The sequence below is a fragment of the Sparus aurata genome, chromosome 15 (genome assembly GCF_900880675.1).
Source record: "Sparus aurata chromosome 15, fSpaAur1.1, whole genome shotgun sequence".
Lineage (NCBI taxonomy): Eukaryota > Metazoa > Chordata > Actinopteri > Spariformes > Sparidae > Sparus > Sparus aurata.
In genome coordinates, this window is record NC_044201.1 from 24,494,451 (window position 1) to 24,519,901 (window position 25,451).

General features: G+C 42.2%; 1 protein-coding gene across 3 annotated transcripts; it reads right to left on the reverse strand.

Moving 5' to 3' along the window:
* Positions 1-31: 31 nt before the first annotated feature.
* On the reverse strand, positions 32-24,872 carry col17a1b (collagen, type XVII, alpha 1b). 3 transcript variants are annotated; one of them, XM_030442599.1, is made up of 57 exons: positions 24,725-24,853; positions 24,335-24,632; positions 23,160-23,225; positions 20,280-20,330; positions 20,020-20,127; positions 17,844-18,137; positions 17,661-17,717; positions 17,525-17,560; positions 17,348-17,398; positions 16,189-16,335; positions 15,305-15,841; positions 14,877-14,960; positions 14,724-14,786; positions 14,474-14,635; positions 13,187-13,279; positions 13,053-13,097; positions 12,820-12,963; positions 11,074-11,706; positions 10,889-10,939; positions 10,756-10,773; positions 10,641-10,667; positions 10,469-10,531; positions 10,275-10,379; positions 10,116-10,169; positions 9,729-9,764; positions 9,520-9,573; positions 9,380-9,415; positions 9,260-9,295; positions 9,096-9,158; positions 8,581-8,616; positions 8,358-8,429; positions 8,225-8,251; positions 8,080-8,115; positions 7,938-7,973; positions 7,692-7,772; positions 7,511-7,546; positions 7,334-7,426; positions 6,615-6,695; positions 6,449-6,490; positions 6,274-6,342; positions 6,118-6,177; positions 6,012-6,038; positions 5,853-5,903; positions 5,664-5,750; positions 5,484-5,522; positions 5,233-5,349; positions 5,023-5,142; positions 4,777-4,893; positions 4,521-4,655; positions 4,302-4,421; positions 4,020-4,199; positions 2,270-2,419; positions 1,944-2,183; positions 1,506-1,670; positions 1,285-1,365; positions 1,115-1,198; positions 32-1,017 (listed from the first exon to the last, which is right to left on the reverse strand). In XM_030442599.1, exons 3-57 carry the CDS (start codon positions 23,212-23,214, stop codon positions 944-946), a joined length of 5,559 nt encoding a protein of 1,852 aa, XP_030298459.1. In that variant the 5' UTR covers positions 23,215-23,225; positions 24,335-24,632; positions 24,725-24,853; the 3' UTR covers positions 32-943. The 3 variants fall into 3 exon arrangements, with proteins under 3 accessions (XP_030298459.1, XP_030298460.1, XP_030298461.1); XM_030442600.1 differs by lacking the exon at positions 24,335-24,632 and having other exon boundaries at positions 24,725-24,872; XM_030442601.1 differs by lacking the exon at positions 23,160-23,225 and having other exon boundaries at positions 24,725-24,852.
* Between the last annotated feature and the right edge of the window lie 579 nt (positions 24,873-25,451).

Consider the following 25,451-nt stretch of genomic DNA (forward strand, 5'->3'; position numbering starts at 1 on the left):
TTTTTCAATTTAGTCACATAAATATCAAGACTCACAAGTCCAAAAATAGATTTATTTGTGTGTCTCTCAAAGTATATTGATCAGATCAATCACGTTAAACATAATCCGGGAACATTTTTATAATTTAATCTTTCCAACACTTCAAGGTATAAAGAAAATATATGAATTTCAGTGCGCTCTTATACAAAAATATACACTCCAATCAGTCGTTTGTTAGTGATTATCTGAGTCCCTGTCGTTCATCTGTTCAACATCAAGTACGCCATTGGTCCAAACCCTCAGCCCCACCCACCCCCACCCTGCTGCCCCTCACTCTGACTGGAACTGTGTTAGCTTCAGATAGCGATGCTTTATATATTTAATAAATCTGTTTTGAATATCATGAGTGGATAACTTCCAGAGCTCTTAAAAGGCTGGACTTGATTTATGTGGGTAAACTGAAAATATTGTACTTGAAACATTCAACACTAATATATTCCTCATTACAATAAAAATCCTCAAAAGACAATTAATACAAAAAGAAAAAATACACCTCAAGTTACACGAGCAGTGGGAAAAGTGTGCACATGAAATATATCCGCTAACTTATTGCTTAAAAATAGTTTTCTCTTGAACAAAGCTGCCCCTGGAAAAAAGGTTGAATGCAAGCATCTAACTGAGCACAGTAAACATTTTACACCCACATGTCAAATAAAAAAAAAAAGAAGAAGAAGTCTGTGTTACAAAAACACTGACCAGCAGCTAAAAATCTTTTAACTCTACTGAAGCAGTTTTTGAAGAAACTGATGCGTTTTTGGCCACTTTTATTTGCTCAAATTGTCCCCTGAACTTTTCTACAAATGGCAAGAAATAAGGAGCATTTTTCACTACTTGCATTGATCCTATACAAAAAAAAAGAAGAGAAAAAATTAAATCTGACACGACCCAGCAGTGTGTTAGCCCTTTAGCCACCGTTGGCATGGCGACGGAGCTTCTTACGACGACCAGCCACTTTATTCTGAACGACCTCTTTATTCTCTGCAGTGGGAGAAAGAAGAGACGAAATGTGCGATGAGTTGGGTCTTTTTACCACCAGACATTTTTTGTTTTATTAAATAATTGGATTGATGTTTACCTGCATCCCTCTTCTGCACCCTGTGTGGGATCTGGACCGTGTATGTTCCAGGGAGTCCTGGTAAACCTGGACGTCCTGGATCACCTGCAAACACACAGATCTCCTGCCTCAGTCCACTGAAACAATACTCTGTGAGCAATAAGCTGTCTTTTATCATCAGCTCTGTTTACCCTTGTCTCCTTTGGGTCCTGGGTACCCTCTCTCTCCCCTTGGTCCGGGGCCTCCTGGCGGGCCGGCGATGGTACCGTAAGCTGCGCCAGAGCAAAAGCCCAGATTCAGTCATGATGAAGCAACATTTTCCAGCTGCACTTACATAAGTCTGGATAGTTTTCCATTGATGTAAGCTTTGACCTGATACAGTATGTGGAAAGTCATAACTGTGTATGCTCACTTCTGAAGAAGGCCATGAGGTCAGCTGTGACGTTGCCGTAGGCGCCGATGACACGGCTCTGACCGGCTGGTCCGGGAGGTCCGGGTGGACCAGGGGGGCCTTGAATCGCTCTCACGTTCGCCTTCCAGGGACCCTCAACCATATAGTCCTGCAGCAGGCCTTGATCTACAGGAGGGATGTTGTTTCAAAGTACTTTAGTGACACTCATGTAGTCGCACAGAGGTGAAGAGTTCAGGGGACACATTATAGACCCAAAGAAAAAGTGTTGGCTTGAAAAAATTGTGTTTCAGACCTCACATCAGGAGACGTTTCCACGCATCATAACATAAACCAGAGTAATCTATTCTTATATTCTCATAGTTGTGGCAGCCTTGATGACATCTGTTGCATATTTACCAAATAAAAGAAATAAGGAAGTGAAATCTTGGATGCACTCACTCTTGATGTAGTCTGTAACCTTCATGGCGACGTTGGAGTAGTCCAGCGTCTCAGTGAGCCTGCTGATGTCGATGTCTCTGCGCTCGGTGCCGTAGCGAGAGCTGCCCTGAGAGCTGCCCTGAGAGTAGCTCTGGCTCTGCGCGTAGCCCTGGACGTAACCCGGCTCTCCACGCTCTCCTTTCTGACCTCTTGGTCCTGGAGGCCCTGGTGGTCCGATGATGGTGCGACGAACATTGTCACCTGAAAAGTAAAAGTTTCATGGAGGTTAAGGTTTGACCGCAGGCACTGATCATGTGTTCAACCTGTGTGTGACGACGGGATCTTACTGGTCAGATACTCCTGGACTTCAGCGCGGATTGTCTCTCGAGGGAAGTTTCCACTGTAGGAAACTGATCCACTGTAACCACCTGATGGACCCTGTGGTCCCGGTGGACCTTGAGGGCCAGGAGGACCCTGAAGACCTCTGAACCCAGAGCCTGAGGAAGATTTAATTCAACTGTTATTGTCTTTCTAACATTCTGACCCCATTTATGTTGACAATGGAGGACTAAATAAACAACAGTCAAGACGACCAAAGAGATCACCTAAATGTGAAGCTACGCTGAGAATTACACATTTCGGTCGCCCCCCCCCCTCGTGGCCCAATTATTGAAAAACGTGCGCTAAAGTGCCCTCTTGGGAGCCAAAACGCACGCTAAAAGTGCCCTCTTTGGAGCCAAAACATACGCTAAAGTGCCCTCTTGGTTGGCAAAACACACTAAACTGCCCCCTTGGCTGGTTAAAACAAGATAAACTGCCCTCTTGGGAGCCAAAACGCGTGCTAAAGTGCCCTTTTCAGTGGCGAGAACGCGCTGTATTTTCGCCCCTGCCCTTCAAAAAGTCTGTGCACGCCACTGGTCTGGTCAATTTCAGACATTATAACATGGAAGTGTTCCATTTTATCTTTAGGACCCCTGAAAGTCTTGTTTTTGCTGACCTCCAGTGGTGTGGGTGTGGTTACGGATGCAATTATTACGATTTGTTTGAGAGAAATTGGAAATTTTATTTATGGATGAGTGTTTTTAGTTCAAACGCTAATGGAACTGGAAGAGATTTGTCTTTTAAGAGTACATCATGGCTGAAGAAAACAATGAATGCAATGTTTCATATCTTTGGTGATTTAACTGTAACATGTAAAGACAATAGTTACAATGTGCTTATCTCATGTACTTTATGGTTTTGCTAGTCTTTAATATCCACACAACAGCGACATCTTATGCCATCTGTCCATGTGGTTAAACTGTAATTTTCTTCAATCTGTGGCACAACAGCTAAATTCAGTCTCCAAACTAACGTCAGTGAAAGTAATATTATAATGAGGTATGAAAGCGTCACACATGAATTTAAGATTAATTTAATGTGTACGCTTTTATTTAATAACTTTAAGCTAAAGCCTGTTGAAACCTGGATGTTTATCTAACAATTTAGTCCATGAAGAAACCAGAAATCACCTAAAACATCATCCTGGTGAGGGCAAGACAGCCAAAGACGTGAACAAAGTGAATAAAGTGAATAAAGTGAAGTATGGAGTTCTGGAGCTGAGGAGCTGTAAAGGTTTGAGGCCAATATCAGAAAATGAAAGCATTTACAGGTCTGTTTATTCTTCTCCTGTTGGCGACTTTATGCAAACAAATTAGAAGTGCATCTGCAAACACGCCGCCTTTGGTTTGTGTTTACAAGAAACTAAATGTGTTTAGATTTATACACATAAATATTTAATCCTGTTTTCAGTAGAACTCTCAGGGAGGCAAAGTCGTTTTTCACTGAAATTTCTTTTTTTAAGTGTAACGAATGCTTTCATTTAACTTGGGGGTGCAATGAATAATATAAATATAACATAACCATTATCACCATTTAAACTGTGCTGTACACAGTGTTTTAACAATAGGAATAGATTGTTTTAAAATTAAACCTTCCATCATATAAATCTGCAAGTAGCCATAAGTGAAATGTGTTTCCGGTATGTGCACGGGTCATTTTTAACCTGATTCAATACTAAGTAACATACGTGGTCTTCTTTCTCTCCGTCAGACTCACCCTGCAGGTAGCGTTGGATTTCCTCCAAGCTGTGGCCACGACCTCCCGACCCGTACACAGTGGCAGAGGAGACTCCCGGTGGTCCCTGAGGACCAGGAGGGCCAGGCAGCCCTGGGGAACCCGCAGGACCAGGAGCACCCTGTTTTACCGAAGAGCTCATCCATGAGCGGAATTCTGGATCTAAGAAGAGGAAGATACGAGTAAGATGAAGCGTAAGGGACAAAGTTTCACCGTTGTTGCAGCAGTAAAAAGACCTGTTGATGAAAAAATCGAATAATTTACTTCTCATCAGCGCAGTATAGTCGATCGTAGCGGTCGCGTAGCCAGAGCTTGATCCACCAGAAGGCCCAGCAGGCCCAGGAGGACCTGGTGGCCCAGGCAGACCTCGAGCAATCCCTCTGTCTGAAAAAAGACAATAAAAGCAGTTTGATTGATTGATGAAGTCCAGGCCCCACTTACAGAGTTGTTGCTTTCTGTGCTTTCAGTGCAACTTGTGCTTACCATTCATGATATTAAAGACATATCTGGCAACCTCCTCCACGTTGTAAGTGGCTGAAAATCCTACTGATGACCCTGGTGGTCCCGGTGGTCCTTGTGGCCCTGGTGGTCCTGTCAAATATCTCCTCACGTCGTCTCCTGCACAGCACAGAGACAAAGTTTAGCCTGGTGAAGCCTCTGTAAAACCAAACGTTCTGCAGAGCTTTTGTAGTTTTCTACTTTTCATTAGCTTTTATCAACTCAGTCGAATCATACTCACTCTGAAGCATGGTGATGAGAGCATTGACCGTCAGGGATCCAGAGCCAGAGCTAGGTCCAGGAGGACCAGGAGGTCCTGGAGGACCCTGAACGCCAAGGCTGAAGCCTGAGCCTGAACCTGAAATCACACAACACAGTTAGCGTGTCTTCACTATACAGTGGAAACAGCAGCTTGTAGTTGACAGTCACAGAAATCAACTGGTTATTTACTCTGATATCTAGAATCTGGAGAGAATCACAGACTTACGTTGAATGTATGCAATGATTCTGGTGGAGATGTCATCGATTGAGCCTGAGAAGCTTCCGGGGATTCCAGGAGGTCCAGGTGGACCAGGAGGTCCAGGTGCTCCACTCAATCTGCTTCTACCTGCACGAGACAAATGAAACATGTTCACACTCTCCTCTGTTCCTCTGACAGACTGTGAGCTCGTGACTTTGCTTCAGGAAAAGCTCTTACTCAGATAGTCGCTGATGTACTGGTGCACCTCACTGGAAGCGGCAAAGGAGCCTGGGTGACCCGGAGGACCAGGAGGACCTGGAGGACCAGGAGGACCTGATGTGACGGAGACGGAGCCTGAGGAGCAATGAGACAGTTAAAACTCTGAAGAGGTTTTGTGGAGTTAAACTTCAGAGCTATTCTAACTGAGCTGAGAGAAAACACTTCATTTAACATATATTTATAAAAAGTATTCAGGATTTTCTTTTCACCTCTTGAAGAGCCGGGAATACCAGGAGCTCCAGGGTCCCCTGAGGAAGGTTAACCAGCATAATCATTACCTCCACGTGACGCACACAGACAGATATAAAGTTTATCTTTGTCTTTAGCTCTGAAATCCAAACAATGAAGCATGGCAGCATTCACAGATCCCGATGTGTTGACAGGTTTACCTTTAAATCCTTGTGGTCCTGGAAGTCCAGGAGGACCTGGTGGACCTGGTGGTCCTGGGGTGCTGTGCCCTCCGGAATAGGTGGACACTGTAAGGAAGACATAAATATAAGATTCATCCTCAGACCTTAAGATTATCTTTATAATATAATTCTAATGTGGTTTTATCTGATTTATGTTTGGACACTGACCTCTCTCAGAGCTTCCTGGTCTTCCTGGCACACCTGGCTGGCCTGGTTCACCTGAGACGCACATGACACCTCACAGTTAGTTATGTTGGGAAGGCTCACAATGATCTATATCATGAGTGATTTAGAAAAAGATTCCGGATATAGAAGAAAGATATTTACCTTGGTATCCTCTCGGTCCAGGAGAACCTGAAATAACGATGGACATGTTATAATAAAATACTTCTAGAACTGTGTAGGTAAAAGACCTTAGAAAAACTGTGATCACCTGATGATCCTTTAGGCCCAGCAGGCCCAGGTGGTCCTGGTGGTCCAGTGTAATACGTTCCTGTAAGGAGATCAATGTTTAAATGTTTCCTGTTATCGGTCAGTAAACATCAAACTCACATCAACACAGAGAACACGTTGAGATGTTGAATCATACCAGAGCTGGATGAAAAGCCTGGTTCTCCTTTGTCTCCTTTGTCTCCTTTAGGTCCTGGTCTTCCATAACCTAGAAGGTAGAAATAATTAGTAAAGATTTATATGAACAATAGATAATAAACCAGGACATCGTGTGATGCAGCCATGTTTGAAACAGTGGGTGCAATGAGGCTGACCTGGAGGCCCAGGTGGTCCTGGAGGTCCTTGTCTTGAATCTCCTGATAAAAACATTTGAAAATACACAGTCAATGTTTGAAGAATATTACAAGAAAACTGTGGTCAACAAATTCTATAGAGGAGTCATTAAAGGTGATCTTGTTCACGATGCTGCGTCATATTTACCTGGACGTCCGGGAAAACCTGGTGGACCGGGCGGGCCGGGAGGTCCAGGGATTCCTGAGGCTCCACCGGAACTAAACTGTCCTGAAGCAGAAAACAAAAGCACACAAAGTAATGAGAGACTCTAGAGAAAGACAAACCAGGGTGCAAGAAAACTACATGTTATGTTTTATTTTGCTGAACAGCGCCGACTGTGGCCGAGAGGGGAGATTACAGGATAATCTGAACCACAACAAGAAGAGGAGAGTGTCGCCATACTGACTTTTCTGTATCAGTTTTACTATTTGTTAGAATTAATCAAAGCTAAAAGAGCTGCAACTATATACTTCTACATTACGACATGTCAGAGAGAAATATTCTAATTTATGAGTTTGTAATTAATTGAAATGATGTAAAATGCTAATAAAATATATTTATCTCACAAACAGTTTAGACAAGTACAGCTGGGGACTAGCTTCACGAATACGAGGATGTAAAGAATATTATCACGATTATAATTCCATATTCTTACCGGAGAAAGATTGCTGTCAGAACACTTGAGTGTACTGAAGTGGATTATTTTGCTCATGAACTCAACTTGTCATTTGAAAGATGAAGATTGTGATATATATTTTTCCCTCAAAGGTACAGACTGACTTTAGGTGTATTCTGCAGCAGATACAACAGGTTATTTCTCGCCTCTGTGTGTCTCATAGAAAAACCAATTACAAAAAAGTACTCACTCTCATTTCTGGTTGAGCTGACACTTTCTGACGTTCTCACTGATATTCCTGCTTCTCCCTGATCTCCCTTATAACCTCTGTCACCTTTAGGACCTGTGAAGACAAACACAATTAAACATCTATGACACTCGCAACATATCCAATCTAAAAACCTGTCTTTGGGAACTAAAGACCTACCAGGTTGGCCAGGCAGACCAGCAGGACCAATCGGACCTGAGGAGGTAAATAAAGAGATCAGTAACACATTGAAGTTGGTGCAACATTGGTGATGTAAGTATTGTTACTACTGATGTTCAAATGCAGAGATGTAAAATATACAGAATATTGGCGACATAATCAGGGTTTTTAAGGGTCAGACCTGATAATCCTGGAGGTCCAGCAGGGCCGGGAGGACCAGCAGGTCCAGGTGGTCCTGGGATGCCAACAGCGGAGGAGCCAGCTAGAACAAAAAAGTAAAGATCAGTTTCTTTTTTAACTAATTAGTTCTGTATTGAAGTTTTCTGATATGTATCGCCCAAAATATCATAATAGACCCGTGCATGTAAAAACAATGATTCATCCGTCCTGTTTCTCTTGAAATATAAGTTTTAACATGTTCTGTTACCTGCATTGATGATTCTTCCTGCTTGCCCTGTTTCACCTAAAACAGACAGACGGACATGTTAACTCAGATGCACAGATTATCAGATGAAGCTCGTGATATTTCAGAAAGCAGAAGCCCTTAAGGAAGCTAACAGCAGCTGTACCTTTAGCGCCAGGTCTTCCTGGATTCCCTGGTATACCTAAAAGAAAGACACAGTTTACTGTTGAGAGCATTGAAAGCAAAGAATTTGCAGCAAGATTCAGAATGAACAATAAACGATGTGTACTGGATTAAAAGTAGAGTCGTACCTGGTGGTCCTTGAAGTCCAGGTTGTCCTACGAAGAGGAGAAGATGTTATGAATGCATCATATCATCCATTTATGATGATGTTAACACAGCTAAAGATCAATTTTCATGAGAGTTAGATCAGGATCAGTTTACCTGGAAGTCCAGCATCTCCAGGAGGTCCAGCAGGACCCCTGAGTCCAGGAGGCCCAGAAGGTCCTTGGTCACCTGAAGGCCAAGAGTAAAATATAAATTCTGAGGATTTATTTGGGGCTAAAAATGAAATTCTACGTATTCAGAAAGAAGAGGATAATATCTGTTCTAGTTGAGCTGCGTAACGTGAAATACTCGTCATCTGCACAGAAAATGACTCATTTACCTCTCGATCCTTTTTGACCATCAAGTCCAGCCAAGCCTGAAGACATAAAAGATAAACAAAGATACACAAAGATAAACAATCATTATACTGAGTATCGATAAAGATGTTACTCTAAGAAACAAAGTCTCATAGTCTTATAGTTAGTGTCTGCTGTTCCTTTAATGAACAGTAGAGGGCAGCAGAGAGGCTTGATGAGCAGACTCCTCTCTGCTGCCCTCTGGTGGAGCTTGTTCTTCAAATCAGTTTGACTTTTCTGTGTTAATTTTTACAAAACATTTACAATACATTTCTGAAAGAAAACTCAAATAAGTAAAAGTCAAGTACAGACTTAAAAGGAATTACATGATTAAAATGATTCTACAACATTTTTAACGTGTATTCGAGCTACATTTCGCCAAAACCAGGCTAACTCTTCCCCCCAGCTTTCAGTCTCTGTGTTAAGCTAATCAGCTGCTGGCTGTAGCTTCATATCAATATTGAACTTTTAGAGTTTAGAAGACGAGACTCAGACTCACCGATCGACCCTTTGGATCCTTTCTCTCCAGCGAGCCCTGGCAGACCTGGTGCTCCGGCTTCACCTGAGGAACAAGATGACTGGATTAGAAAACAGCACTCAGTATATAACATGCCAGTTTGACAGCTTCAGATACTTTGGTTAAATGCACAGAGCTGTACTGACCTTTAATACCTCTGACACCATCATGACCAGGATCACCTAGAATAAACATGAATTACACTACAGTTAAAACATTCACCGACCTCACAAGTCAGAGAAAAACCTGATTCAGTTACAACAAACCTTTAGCTCCTTGGAATCCAGCCAGCCCTCTGTCACCTGCAGAGTGAGAAGAACGACTGTGAGAAACTTTATGGTGCACAAAATAAAGCAAATCAACGATGCGTTTCACTTTACAGCCTAATAATGACCACATAATCTACCTTTAGCTCCAGGTAACCCTGCCTCGCCACGGAAACCTTGAGGACCTGGTTGACCTATAACAAAACACATCATGTAAAATAAAAAAACACTCTTATCTCTGACTTAATCTCTTTTATAAGCAGCTGATGGTGAATTCAAGATAATAGCAGGTGTTTCTGGAACCGCTATAACGCTCCACATGAGTGAAATCAAGCAGAAATTAACTGACCTGGTGCTCCAGGAAGTCCAGGATTTCCAGGTGAACCTTGAGCAAAGATAAGTAATAATTAGAAAGGAGAACTGCTTTTTAACAAGAACATTATAACAGCCTAAAGACAAAAAATAAAAACATTGAAATAAAACATTTACAGAAAATACTTACTGGGACATACAAAAAAAAATTCTGAAGTTGTATTATCTTAGAAATTGCAATAAAATAGCAGGTTCTTTCCCTTTTTGCTTCTTATAGTTCATGCATGAGGTCATAAACTGTTCCACTGACAAGTCAAACTTTGGTATTTTGATGTCAAAACACTAAACAAGTACCTGTTTTTGTCATTATCTATTTAAACATGAAAAAACTCAAAGTGAAGGACAAGAAGTACAATGATCTTACCTTTCAGTCCGACAGGTCCCACAGGCCCAGGAACCCCCGGATCACCAGTAGAACCTGCATAAACCAAACACGAGATCCTTCAGCGACAGAACTAGAAGTACTAGAAGTTATTAATATCACTAATAAACACAAATGTTCTGCCGGGGATGTGATACGTACCTCTGTCACCCTTTGGTCCAACGCCTGAAGGTCCCGGCTCACCTCTGGGGCCAGCTGGGCCTTCACGACCTCTGATACCAGGCTGTCCGTCCACTCCATGATCACCTGATCAGACATTTTACATTCATTTAAAATACCTCAATCTAAAAACACCAAACAGTGAACTTGCATCATGTAGTTTGAACTTTCTCTACCTTGGCTTCCTTTCTGTCCTTTAGGACCTTCATGGCCTGAAGGTCCCATCGCACCAGGAGCACCTGAGGTCAAAGGTCACAGTAAAATTACATCATGACGCCACATAATAGTCCTGAGTAGATGTAAAACACTGTTAATGACTCATGAGTTATGACAATCATCATTCCTCACCTGGAAGTCCAGGGAACCCAGCGTCACCTGTGACAAGTAAACATTTGATTATAATGAGAAAACAAACATCAAGAAATAAAGCAGATCAACAGAATCGCGAGTGAGAAATCCAAACCTTTAGCTCCAGTGTCCCCTGAAAGAACAAAGAGATAAACATAAATTAATAAATCAAATATAAATCATTTTATCTTTAAAATAAAATGTTTAAATGTTCAGATTTTATGAAACAAATAATCTATAAAGTTCACCTTTAGGTCCAGGCAGCCCTCTCTCTCCCTGCACTGAGGATGTCAAGAAGGCTGAAACAGAAAACAACAGATCAGAAAATGTAGTGTGTGTGTGCGTGTGTGTGTGTGTGTGTGTGTGTGTGTGTGCATGTGTGTGTGTGTGTGCGCGCGCGCGCGCGCGTGTGTGTGTGTGTGTGTATTAGTACCTCTGAATGCTTGTGACTGCATTTCATTTCTTAACATGTGTTGGATCATCAGCTGAAGAGAAGCGTCAGTGTGTCCTCCACTCACACCCAATCCTGTGGTACCACCAGCGCTGCCAACGCTGCCACTGTAACTGGTTCCAGCACTGCCGGCACCGCCCCTGTGTCCAGAACCACCACCACCACTGTGTCCAGTACCACCAGCACTACCGGCACTGCCACTGTAACTGGTATCACTGTAACTGGTGCTACTGTAACTGGTTCCACTGTAACTGGTGTCACTGCCTGTGCCAGCACCTCCAGCTCTGGCCCCAGTAGACCCACCAGCGCCAGCGGTACCAGCACCAGCACCACCAGCACCAGCAGCCATGCTGACATCGATGCCATTGCTACCGGTGCCACCTGCACCACCTGCCCCAGTGGCAATTGCGATTCGTGTTTTGGAGTCTCCTCCTCCTCCTCCTCCTCCAGCTCCCAGGTGTAGCGTGTTGTCAGTGTGTCCACCTCCTCCAGCAGCTCCACCGGCCATATAGATGTCATTGTCAGAACCTGCCAGCCGACCGGTACGAGCAGCAGCGACGGAGGACTTGGTCTCCAGGGTCGCCACGCGATTCTTCAGCTTTCTCACATCCTCAGCTGAAGAAGGGACATCAATATTTGGTGAGATGCCGCACAAGGAGCACATGTTCAGACAGTGTTAAAGAATTAAACTCAATCTGTAATTTAATAAACTAATATCGAGTCACAAGTTACAAATCTATCATTGGTTGCCATGTTCTTGGATGGGACAAATCAGAAATACGACAGGTATTTTACTGCTTTCATCTTTCTTTCATTGTAAATATCAAGATTTTTTGTTTATTAAAACCCAAATCCACATAATTTAATGACTAGATTACTGTTAAATTCAGTGTATGCCAGAGTATGCTGAATTAGCTGTCAGCCATTTCTGTTTTGCAGTGTATCCATAATTAGACAGACAGATATAACTGGGTTACATTTGTACTGCCAAAAACATAAAAACATCATGATTCTCAGGCAAGTTCTGTAGCTGTAGAATGTCTTTTCCTCTGATTTCAAGGCAAGTTTTGGACACTTATTAACAACAGTTGTAGAAATGATGATGTCCTCGAATAAGTCACACTGAATGTGTGCTCACAGACTGTTAATATTCTGTTTCTTATTTGAATTATGTGGTATAAGATATATCAGATTTATGGATCCACCTGCGTGCTGCGAAGGATCGACTGCATTAGAAGCAGAACGAAGTCAAACAGTTCTGATGTGCAAACGTTTACGTAGAAGTAAAAATACACCTCAAGTCAGAGGTTGGAAATGTTGTTCCAGGTTCTGTCTTTATCACGTTATTATCAGTATAAAAAGAAACTAATCAACAGCTCTACTGCTGCAGGAAAACAAACTAGAGTCTCTGATGTCATTAAGCAACGATTTCTGGAGCCGCTCCACTGACAATGAATGCCAGACCGACTTTATGGCAGCGAGACAGTACCCACAGATCAAGTTTCCAGGGAAAGGAGTACGTTTACTGCCTCCCAGCTCTTAGCAGCACAGTGAAATAATGCTCACTAGCCTGTAAAAGCTGAAACACTCTTTTTATTGGTTCAAAAACCGTCACTCCCAGGCGTTTCATTGCAGAGGAGCTGCAGAGGGTTATCTCAGGACACCTTTGGTTTTATCTTTTTGTATCTTGCCCTTAAAATCTCATTATGTTGTGTAAGTCGGCCTCACCCAGTGCAATGAGCCCAAACAGGAGTCCGAGCAGGAGCAGGGAGAGGAGGAGAAGACCCAGCAGCCACTTCCACCAGGAGCAGCAGGAGTCGGAGCAGCAGCACAGTCCTCCACCTCCGAAGGCGCCGCTGTCTCTGTGAATCTCTGAAGACGGAGAAAAGAGTGAAATCATCACTTTCAAAAAACTAAAATGCTTGTTATGTAAATATCAGAATATATTCAGTCAAAAATACCTGCGTAGGTGGCTTTGTCTTTCATCACAACTCCAGATGATCCATCTATTGAAGGGATAAATAAACAGAAGTCATTCAAAAAATCACAATACTTTGTTTTTTATTCTTAGAGGTGTTTTAAAGCGTGCACTCACAGTAAGAGTTGCCCGTCTCTGACTTCAGTGGCATCGTCTCCGTGTAACTTGAAATGAGCTTCTCTTTCTTTATCGAATCTCCCGATAGCGACCCTGTAAAATTAGACATACTTTTTTTTTAAAAAGTGCTTTCATTGTTTTCATTGTTTGACAAGCAGAACCAAAAACACAGCTAAGAGGGAATATAACAGATACAACACAACAGAGAATACGTTATCTCGACATCGCAAAAGGTTGTTTTCTTGTGATAAAGAGTTCATTTTTCTTGTAATCTCAAGAAAACAAAAGATCATTCCCTCTTCGTGCTTATAATTTAAATCCGAGATCAGCAGTGCCATACCATCATTGCATCTTGTGAACTATAGCGACTGATTTAAGCTGAAAATGTAAAATCGAGGAGCTCTCATTATTGATCAGTGCATCATACATACCTGACGTTACCATTCAAACACCCAACAGTGTCTTTAGTTTCTGTTCCCTGAGGCAACAAGAATTATTTGGATTCTCGCCTACTGGACGGTAACACACCTGCTTTAAGTTGACCACCATATGTGATCTTACTCTCATATCACCAACACGAGGAAAAACCTTCCTACAACAAAGATGTTCAGTAAGGTTCATGTGGTTTGTTTTTAAAACTCAGTTCCACTCCTCTTATCTTATTAAGTCGTTTCCTTGTGATGAATTATCTTGTTAGCTCTAATCTAATCTTCTTTAAACCATTAGAGGTGCTTTTAAAATCAGTTAAGGGCATTTGGGGATTTTTCTGTTGGAAATAGAAATGTGGGATTAATATTACGACAGGGGAAAGAGGACCGTTTTCTTCCGCTTTATCCATGTGGGTTGCGGGTGATGTTACCGCTTTTATACCACCTTTTTTCAAGGTGGAGCGGGGGTACTGGGGCCAAATCCAGTGACTCTATGGGCGAAGGCCAGGGTACTCCCTGGATGAGTCGCCAGCTCATCGCAGGGCCCTTACTGATGGCAGTGGCTGCCACGAAGGTGCTAACTGCACATCAGGAGCAGTGTTGGGGTTGGTTCAGCATCTTGCTCAAGGATGCTTCGGCTTGTAACTCAGTCCCGCCCTGGGGAGCCAGGGATTCGAACCAGCGACCTTCCGGTCACTAGTCCTCAGCTCTACCCACTGAGCTACAGCTGCCCATAGTTCATTGCCTCCCAGAAACCAGAAATAAGGGTTGTTAAAATACTATCTATGCTTCACACCTTCATTAAGGTGAGAGAAAATTCAATGTTCATCCAGAAGGGGGCGATCAGTCTCCGACTCACCTCCTCCTATATGAACGCTGCTGCTGCTGGTGAACTGCTTCCCGCTGTCTTTAGCCAAAATGAGCATCTCTGCGTCCCTCCTGGCCGGCACGTTCTCCTTCTCAGAGATCAGGAACTTATAGTCTTTCTTATAAGCGTCGTCGACAGTTTGGGATCTAGTGGCTGATGGCAACAAAAGAAACAGTCAGGAATCATTTAAGTTTGAGAAAATGTTCAGACAGTGACTGCAGGGAATCCTGTGTGGACTTACTTGTAGAGACTCCAGTGCTGATGACACCAACTCCGTTTGACACGTTCTTCTGAACGCCGTAACCTGTAAATACAGACAAATAAACACTCAGTGGAAAAATGTCTAAATGTGTCGAGATTTAGTGGAATTATGTCAGCGAGCATGCTGTCGTACCTCCTACGTTAGCATGTACGTTAGCTCCGCTGGTGGTGAGCACGCTGCTGGAGGTGGGAGCCAGATTGTTCTGAAAGCCGTAAACTGTAAACAGTAGATGCAGTTTGAGTTTAGATAAAAAAAATTAATTGTGTTTGAACATTCACAGAACAAGAAAAAAGACAAGAAAAACAACAAAATACACATACAAAGAGAACACTAACTGTTCTGCATCAAATTTAAGCATGACACAGGGTGAAAACACAAACTTATCTATAAATTCATCATTAAATCTCTTAAGTCTTAAGACAAACAATTCAATATTCAATTTACAGTGGAAAGAAAATGTAGGGAAAAGTGTGGAAAAGCTACAACTTTCCTTATTACAAAAGAGACCACATTTCACCTGCAGGGTAACAGGTTCATTCTCAAGGTAAGTTTGGTCTCACCTGACAGAGACGAGGGTGAGGTGAGACCGATGGGTGAGGATCCTCCCGGCATGTTGTTGGTGCTCGTCTGGTACGAGTAGCTGGTGTTGCCAGCGACCGCCGTGGTGGAGGAGGCGGCGGGCAGCGTGGAGGTGGACCAGGAGAAAGATGGAAGTATGGCGTCCAGCGTGTCATACTGGCCTGTTCTCATACTGCTGTCGTACTGCCCTGATTTCAAGCTCACGTCATATTGTCCTGACTTCACACTAGTATCGTATTGGCTTGATTTCAGAGTGACATCATATTGTCCTCCTGACTTCACACTGGTGTCATACTGGCCTGATCTTAAACCAGTGTCAAACTGTCCTGATCTCAGGCTACCATCATAATGGCTTGATTTAATGCCAGTATCATATTGGCCTGATTTTAGCGTGACATCATACTGGCCTGACTTTACAGTATCAAAGTGCCCATTTGTCAGTCCAGTATCAAACAGGCCTGCAGAATCGATGGTGTGGAAGCCGGCTGATCTCAGACCAGAGTCGAATGAAGTCGAACCTGCAGGAGAGAAAAGACAAAAATCTGTAGGTCAGAAAATATTCTCTCCAATGCAGGATGAAAATGTGTTTTGACCCTTGTTATATTGTCTTGTGTGTTCTCCAAAATAGAGAGGAGATTACTTCCTTACTTCACAGTATGTTTTAAGTCTTACATAATTCTGGTATGTGTACGCGTCTGGGTTGAGCTCTCTAGAAACCAGTTGTTGAGCTCTGTCACTCGTTCAATGTAACGTAATACAACTTGAGGGACACAAACTGAGGCCATTTTAAACCATATAGGTTTAAGCAGGCAGACAACTTGTCTATGCATGTTAGGTATGTGTTGTTACTCTTGTAAGGGTATACCCGACTGAGAGGCCACGGTGATGGTCTTGGTTTCCACGGTGGCCTTTTTAGGGACGGGCAGGGTGATGGAGGCATTGGAGGAGCGAGTGGGACTAACGCTGCAGGAGCGTCCCTTCAGAAGCTTCTTCACGTCGTCCAGCTCCGTCCCTGTGCAGCCAAACACACACAAACAATGCTCAACAAGTACAATACTGTAAAAGTCCACTGCGTGCACTGTATTCTTTACTTAATTACATAGCATGCAACTTTTTCAAAAAGTTCAGGTTGGACAGCACAGATTGAAAGTTACTGTCCTTTAAATTTATGTTTTTTAGGCTAATTGTTTCAGTTCTAGTTCATAGATTGTGTTACAGGAAGTAAATGTAGCCTGTCTCTGTTGTGTTGAGTGTCCCTGCATACTGTCAATATTTATCAAGTCAATATGATACATTAATCAACAATTTTATAGTTTAAAAACCACAATGCACATGACGTGTGAAGAATAGTGAACTTACAGTATAAAATAGCACAAAATAGAAAAGTACAAGTACCTCAAAATCTTAGTAAATATAAGTTAATGCAGTGAAAGTCTTCTTCCACCATTTCTGAAAGTACAGCTTTGCAACAATGGAGCTGAGCTTGTGATTTAAGGTGGCACATGATGACTAACTGTGTAAAAATGTGGATTCAATTACTGCAGTTATACACTTGGATCAGCAGAGGGAGCGTTCAGTGTCTGTAAAACTCTGAGTCTCCACTGTTTGGTTCAAAACGGGATGTTCTGCAAACAGTGACTCATATGTGCCATTGTTGCCACCGCAAATCTGCCCCTTGACTTCTTCCCTACTTCAACACATTGCAAACAAGCCCCTGATCCTCACGGTTTAACTCTTCCCCTTCCCTTTTTTGCGCTGATGTGCCGTGAATCTACAGTATGGAGGAGCTGCACATGTGTTACTAATTGAAATTTCATGGAGGTAAACATTCATGCGAGAGGTGGAAGAGAGGGTAATGTCTTGGTGTGTGATGTATAGTGAGCACAGAACATTCGACAGCAACATAATTCAAGTCCAAAAATCTGCGTGCTTCTCTGAATGAACAGACTCTCATAAAGATGCTTTGTCGCTTTATGAGGCGATTGCATAACCGAGAGCGATCAATGTGTCTCAAGTGGTCTTACATCTGCAGGCCGTGGGAGAGGCGCTCTGTAATCTGGCTCTGATCTCGCTCTCTGGAAAAGAATCACACAATAGACAAAGGAATCCTGATTTAATAAAGATAACCAGGACGATTCAGAGGCAGATGATGCAGATATAATGAAGGGGGCGGAGGAGCAAATCAAACTATCAGTGCATACCTCTGCTTTCACTCCTCCCTCTTGTGGCGCCTGAGCCTGACAAAGAAAACAGGAAAAAGGGGAAGAAAACACAAATATGAGGATAAAGCTGGAAAAATAAGGTGCCTATTCCAACACAGTCGTCAGTCTCACTCACAATAGATCCCATAATCTTTGCGCGTAAACTCTGGAGAGGAATTGCCGCTGGAACTGCCTACAAGAGAACACAATAGCAGCAGAAATGTTAACAGCACCCTCATGCACGGCGGCTTCCTTCTCTCTTCAAGCTTCTGTTTCTGGCCCGTCTGATGCCAACTTGACTTTATTAACAGGATCTCACCATCATAGCCTCCTGAGCGGCTGGTTAAGGTCTTCCTCTCCCGGAAACCTGGCGACAGGCCTCCTGACGAGCCATTGGCCTGCGATCTCCTGGCACCGCCTGACGAGCTGGACCTGACCTTTGACACCGAGCTCACCATGTAACTGCTGCCACCGCCGCCGCCTCCTCCACTTCCGCTTCCATACCCTCCTCCGTCTAAGTAGCCCCCTCCTCCATCACCTCCTCCTGAAGAGTCTCCTCCCAGGTAAACTCCTGAGGAGGAGCTTAAGCTGCCGGTGTTCACACCTACAGAGGCTGGAGGGATGATGCAGGCGAGTTATTTTGATTTCCCGCAACTGGATCCGTTTCACAGTGTATATAAACAAACAGGAATATTACTGAGTCACTGGAGTCCAGACACAGCAGCTCGCTGCTACTAAGTAGTCTACTTTTACTCACTTATCTTTACTTTACAAGAGTATATATCATACTACTTTATACTTGTAATCCAGTACATTTCAGAGCAAAGTATTACAATGTTTGCAGCTATTTTACCAAGATTCTTTATATGAACCACTGATGATGCATTTTTGTAGATTAGAACTACTCATTCAGCTGACCTGCTGTTCACTAGCTGTACGACTTTATTATTCTAAGTGAACGAATCAAACACTACAGCCATCTTCTACATAATTAATACCAAGTTAGTCTTCTTTAAATAACTCTTTCCAGGAAACTTTATAGTTACATAATAGTTCCCTTATTGGAAAATACAGGAAGCCACTGTGTTGGCAGGGATTTAGGAAATACTCAGATCCTTTACTGAAGTCAAAAGTAGCCATAACACACTGTAAAAGTACTCTGTTACTATTGTTTTCTGGATAAACTGATTGATTCTTGGGTCTGTAACACTTCCAAAAAAACTTGAACAATGACCAAGTGCTCACGATGAGACCTTCAACACAGTGTGTTTTGTCCAACTGTTGAACAATAAGTAATACTGACAAGGGAAAAATGTGTAAATCGTTAAATCTTAAACTGGAATCATTAAATGTTTGATATTTTCGCATGAAAACTAATTTGTAAATAGACCATTTTACTCATTAAGTGTGTTTACAGGTCTCAGGGAGTCTGAATTCACATGTTAAAAAGTAGTATTGAGCCATTTGTGGCTCCATAGGAAGCTGCATGTAATCTGATAAATTGCCTCCAGTGATGTCACTCCATAGCTTAAATGCATTGTGGGTAATGAAGGTGCCGGGTTTTCAAAAGCATGAACAGTTTTAAAACAAATGATCAAAACTGACACAGCAGAACTAGACAGATCACCTTTTTCTGTGCATGCATGTGCTTCTTCTTTTCAAAACTGGTGCCTACATTACCCACAATGCCACTGAGTGACATCACTGGAGGCATTTTAATTAGATTACATGCAGCTTCCTCTGGAGCCACAAACAGCTTCTATGTGTTTCACATATGCAGAAATACTTCCTAAGACCAGTTAACACACTTTAATGTGTAAAATAGGTGGAGTCACCCTTTAGTTATCCCATTGTGTCAGCTCTCATTGTAAACTGGGATACTGTCAAGAGCTTTATCTATATAAAAAAAAAAAGCATCATATTATCCAAGCCCTTAATTTGTAAACTAATCAGTAGTTATAGCTTTCAAATTATTGTTGTGACGTAGAAAATATATCCTATAAGATGTTCCTAAAATATAATACTCAAGTCATGTACAAGTACCAGTAAATGCATTAGCTTGACCAATTACAACATTATACACAGTTTCAGCTGTGGGTCACATATCAATCTACATTAAACAATAATGTAACAATAAAAGAGTTTATTCTCTGTATTAAGGTATTTTACTTTGAATACTTTAGGTTTTTTCAATTGTTTGTTTTTGTGTGTTGTATTTGTTAGATTGTGAATACATGTGAAAAAAGGATGTACAATTTGGTTAAACTTGTGTACTTAGTGTATTTCTACGTTACTAGAATAAATAATGTAAAAAGTGGAAGTTCCCTAAAAACTGTAAGTGATGTGAAATGATCTGCAAATCCCCAGAAATCAAAGTAAGACTCAGCTTCCTTCTCCTGGGGGTTAAAAATATAACATGAACGTCTCGAGCCTCATCCGCACAAACAGCCGCAACTTCCCAAATTTTCGGCCCCTGAGTGGAAATTTGCTCTCACATGAGGAGAAATACGTTCCACTGCTGTTCTGGGTTAAGACATTCTTCTCCAAGCCCAGCCCTCCAGCACCGCTGGACATATTCCTGTGATTTGATCCGCTGGTTCCCTCTAGCAACGAGAAAGACACACAGCAAAACAAGGAGAAGCTGTTACTCATCGGGTACTCCCTTCAGAGCCGCTCGGCTATAATTACTGCATTATAAGTTTAGTTTGCTGCCGATAATTAAAGAAAGCATGACTGGAAGAAAAGAGAGACTCACTTGGTGGTAGAGAAGTCAGTCTGGTGGTGGTGGTTATAGTTTCTGTTACAACTGATAACACAACATAAAAAGAAGGAAAGTTAAGACACTGCGTTGAATTCCTCAGAGTTATATACAGCAGACTATGTTATTTAAACGTATGGCTGTTAATCCCACTTAACGGGTGTTGGCTGGAGTGTTGAGTGACTGACATGGTGATGAGTTTTACGCAGCCACAGATGAATTCATGTGGCTTTGATTGATGGACGATACTGTCGGATGGAGTTTCCACGCAATAACTCACAGGAGGATTAGCGGATCAGTCGTTGCATAGTGTTTTATATATCAGCTATAAGCCAATAATAAGAACAATGTTTGGGTTGCCAGGTTGGTGTTCTTCCCTTCAAGAGAGTCCCTTTTAACAACATTTAAAAGTAGCAATTATGGATTATTATCATGATAAAAACATTTTAGTAAAGACTAACTTTTGTGGATGGTTATAAACCGTTAGGGTTAGGGTTATCAATTTTATCAATGGTTTAAAACTGATTAATAAAGCTATCTGTTGCAATTTATGACCCTTTAAAAAGTAGGAAGTAGTGACAAAGTGTCTGAAGTCTGAGCTAAAACTATTTGAGGTTTTTTAAGTCAAATTCAAGTTCAAGTTCAGGTTTATGAACAACTAAACAACGAATCTGACGCATCAGTCTTTGGTTTTTACTTTGACGAGAAGTAGACACACCTACTCGAGATTTCCCGGAGCTTTCAGCCCGATTAAATGCTTTTGTGTGATTTACTAATTATTTTTCATTGAGACATTTTGTGGTCTGGTCTGTTTGGGTAGTTAAATTCAAATGTAAAGGTCCTCTTAGTAATAAAAAGTTAATTCCCAGCTCTGATGCTTTGAATTCCCCAACTCGTCAAAAGCGGACATGTTGGGAAGACGGCCGACCCGACCTGCAAATCTTAAACCGTAATTGTTTAACGAGTCGTGATTCAGGCTCAAAAATCTACTTTTCTCAACTTCAAGTTCAAACTTGGGTTTCTTTTTTGATAATTTGATCGTAAAGTCTTGTGTAAATGAAGAATAACTGATCAATCACGTGTTGCAGGTGATCAAATTCAACATGTCAGCTTTTGCAGTTTTGACTTTTCTTTGCCAAAGAATGTCTTGGCCTGGGAAACACTTACTTGAGATTTCCCGGAGCTTTCAGACAGATCTCAAGGCTTTCATTCGCCTTTAGAGTTTGCTCAGCTGTCATGAAGATGACTTAGTTGTTATCATCTGACATAAGTAAAGGGAATAAAAGCTAAAACCGTCTCCATGAATGCTCTGGGAAACTTCCAGTAAGTGGATCTTTGTGCTCAGAAGTCGATGGTGAGCCTTCAGTCTCTTCGACAGTCGTGTTGTGAACTTACTCATGTTTATGTGCTTATCTCATCTGAGGCAGTTCAACTCTTTGCTAAATATAAACAACATGTGGGAGTTAAAGATTGTGTAAATCATGTTTATAATGAACCGGGTGCAGATAATTAGTACTAATGACAGCCTTCTTCCACTAGGAGGCATCTTGTTCTCCAGCTCATGTAAATCTCATTTCAGTTTCGTGCTCCTGTCCTCCCACTCGTCATCCTCCTCATCTTCCTCCTTCCTTTTACGGACTTATGTCTGTTAAGGGTCAAGGCTAAAAAACAGTAGTTATCATACTTTAACTGACTTTTGAAACAGCCTCCACAAAACTCTCCGGAAAGCCAGCGCGAAAAGCGTCTGAAACTCGATTGTTTTGGCGTTTTTATGTTCTTTTAGCGTCCAAACCGCTTTATCCTAACCATCTCTTCTTCCCCTCTTTCTTCATCTCTCTTCTGTAAAACACTTTCCAAACAGTGATATATACAGAAAGTTTACAAGTGACACATAGAACAAGAGAAGAACAAGTGGACGACGGATTACATGTTCGTTTGAGTTGGGCGTGAAACATATAATCAGGCGTTCCTTGACCTTGTGTCAAAAGTTTCTGAAGCTAAGATGAGCTGTCCTTTATATCCGGGAGTGACTACTGGAGGAAAACCCCGGAGGATGACTTACAGCCGGAGTCTGGAGAGAGAGGAGCAGAAATGGAAACCCGAGAACGGTGAAGTCATGCCATGATGTTAGTGATAGTAAGCTCCCCGAAGAAGAGAGAGAAGAGCATCACCCAGGCAATAAGTGCAGCGTTTAAACACAGACTGACGCTACGGCAATCTGTCATTAAGCCTTCAACTGAGAAACATCGTTTTTACATCTCTTGCCACAGTGAGGTTTGTGGAAGTGGGATGGTGTTTTTAGCAAAGACACGTTTCTGCTGAGATTTTTTCAAAAGTATTTTTTGAAGCGCCGTAAATAAAAGTCGGTTCACCTCCATTGTGTTTGTGTGACCAGAGAAGTTTCAGCGGTGGGTTTCTCTAAAAGTCTAAACCAACATTATCTGCAGGCATACGTCAAAAATAAAATCGATACAACGATACGTATCGATTCTGAATATTTGAGACGGTTTCAAGACTCAATTTTCTGCAGTATCGATACACCGAGTCGCGCTTTCTCGCTCTCCCTTCGCTCCGTCAGCGAATTAACTCAGATGACTTTTAAAGGATGAATCTAAGAAGAAAAAAATATAATATAATATAATATTTCTAAGAAAATATTAATGTTTTCTACAGTTAATCTGCTGTTCTCTGCTGCGAGACAAGAAAAGTCATATCTCGTTGTTTGTCCTCAATTATTCTTCATGGTGTCAAAAATGTTGTTGCATATCGATATTTTTTAAGGTCCTGTATCGGAGTATGTGCAAAGAAGTGTTTATTTTGTGTGGGATTTTAGGTGAACCAGCCCTTTAACGTCATGAATATACTCAGAAGTCTCACCCTTTTCTCCTGACAAGCTTGCCGAGAAGTCCATCTCTCTCGTTAACTCGTCCATCCCATATTTATCTGGTGAGATGATGATAAAATGTTGACCACTGTCATGTTCATACTCTGCCAAAAAAAGTCTGTTTCATTCCCCGTTGTAACTTTGGGTTAAACGGCATTTCAGCAAACATTTTATGCGAGTTATGCTGGGAAGGGTTTTGGGCTAAACACCAAACCGCTTTGATGTTTACTGCATAAATTGAAAATGTCAGGACAGAGAGAAAGTCTCATGATCATAAAATTAAATCCCAAAGGTCACAGTGAAAAATCTCACAGAGAGAACAACTCAACTCAAGTCAAAACAAAACAACTTTCCGGACACATCTAAACCTCACGCGAGAGGCTGAGACCACAAGAGAGGCTCCTGAAGCTTCAATGCATCATCTGTGGATTCCAATAGTCTTTTATTCACTTTGTGCCTTTGAAGACTTGAACCAACAAAAGAACAAAAGGCTTCAGTGGATCCCTGCACTGCTCTGATACACCATCCTCTCACCACACCCTGCCAGCCAAGGACATTTAACAACACGTGCCTCGTGTCCTGCACACTTTAATTCAACATTTAAGACAAAAAACAACAATCAATAGACTCTTTGGGTGACTAGAAATCACAACTTCTGTAATGTCAAGTGCAAGAATCAGGGTAAAAGTCAGTCAAACCAACACTTTATTCTATGTCCTCTCATCATCACAGCCTGGAACTGATCTGGACAGCCAGTTTAAAACGGCTCCAGCTCGTCCAGTTTCTGACCATGTCCTGCAGTATATTTAGAGGGATGTAAATAGCACAAGCGAAAGAACTTGTAAAACTATCCTGAGATCAGCGTAACAGACTAATTATATAGATCCTACTGGAAGGAAAAATGATCCCGAAACCCCCTGTTGGGTTTAACAGACAAGCTAAACAGAACTTGAAATTTATTAGCTATAAGAATAAAGACTTTGCAACACCGTCCTAACTTTAAAGCCAATAAAAAGGAGCTTGACAGCCCATCACCAAAGTCCCAGAGAGCAGTTGTTAGTGCCGAGATGCAGGAAACACCATCCACCATGAACAACTTCATATATATATATATATAAATATATAAACAGTCTCCAGGTAATCCCAGTGTACTTGTTAAAATCCATACCTTCAGCCAGCTTGAACAACAATCAATCAAATCCTGAGTCCTCCTCTACAAAGATGGACCTCTACTGATCCACAGGAGGAATGATAATGTGTTTATATGAAGTTGACGCGTCGTGGTGGGATGTCCTCTCTCTCTCTCTAACAAAAACAAAAAAAACCAGTCCTCCTCGGTCCTTTTGTGCCTCTTTCGCTCAACTTTCCCAGGCAAGTCAAAACACAGAGAGGTGGGCACCGGTCCCAGCCGCGCCCATCAGAGCTGCTTTGGCAGGCAGGTGTAGCAGACGGCACGGAAACTGAATCTTAAAAAAAAAAAAAAAGAAGAAGAAGAAGAAGAAGAAGAAGAAGAAAAGAAAACAGCGCCTGAGGGTACCAATTAAGTTGTCAGACTCACCTCTGCACAGACATTGGAGCGAGAAAAAGAAAAGTGATGATCTTCCTCCTCCACCTTTTTCTCCTCCTTCCCCTGCTGCTGTTAGTCACCACTTTTTGAAAAAAGTTTTGGGGAGGAGGTGGAGAGGACAGATTTGGGTTGGTGGGGGGTGTGGGTGGGATTATTTTCTTTCTTTCTTTCCTTCTCTCAGGTTCTGAATCTGCTGGTTCTATTGTGCGCAGCCTGGTGCAGCTGGAGCACATCTGGCGCGCACATTGGAAACATTTAAGTCTATATGCTTATTACATAACCAAACAGTCTTTTTGCCACATGCAAACGCACCAAAAAGCAGCGCAATAGTTGTCGGAATAGCTCTTTTTCTGCCGTGTTTTGGTCCGACAGGCTGTGCAACATGTTTGTGCAGCTGCTGCAGGATCACTTTCCCTATTTATTATTGAGATCAGTGTTGTTTACAGCTCCCCTCCGAGCTGCTTTTAAACCGCATGATCATAATGAAACTCCACATGTCCATTCATTTTTGCATTACTGCCATTCGGAGCCAAATTGGATGCTTTATTTCTCCACTGGCAGCCGCAAGCGCCACTGGGCTCCTTCACCCACCACACCCTGTGTAGACATCCACCCACCCTGCGTGACTCACAGCGAGCATGACTCCAATCTGCTCAAATGATGGAAAACAAATGGCCCCAAGGACAGTGAGGCGGAGGAGGAGCTCACATCGATGTGC

Bases quoted from the DNA above. Each gene is read 5' to 3' on its own strand.
- col17a1b (XM_030442600.1), bottom strand. From the start codon at position 23,214: ATGGACGAGTTAACGAGAGAGATGGACTTCTCGGCAAGCTTGTCAGGA. The intron at 17,561-17,660 runs GTGAGTGAGACT...TTTCTTTGTCAG, and splicing joins CAAAGATTATGGGATCTATT to GCTCAGGCGCCACAAGAGGG. The intron at 7,773-7,937 runs GTAACAGAACAT...TTTTTGTTCTAG, and splicing joins AGGAAGAATCATCAATGCAG to CTGGCTCCTCCGCTGTTGGC.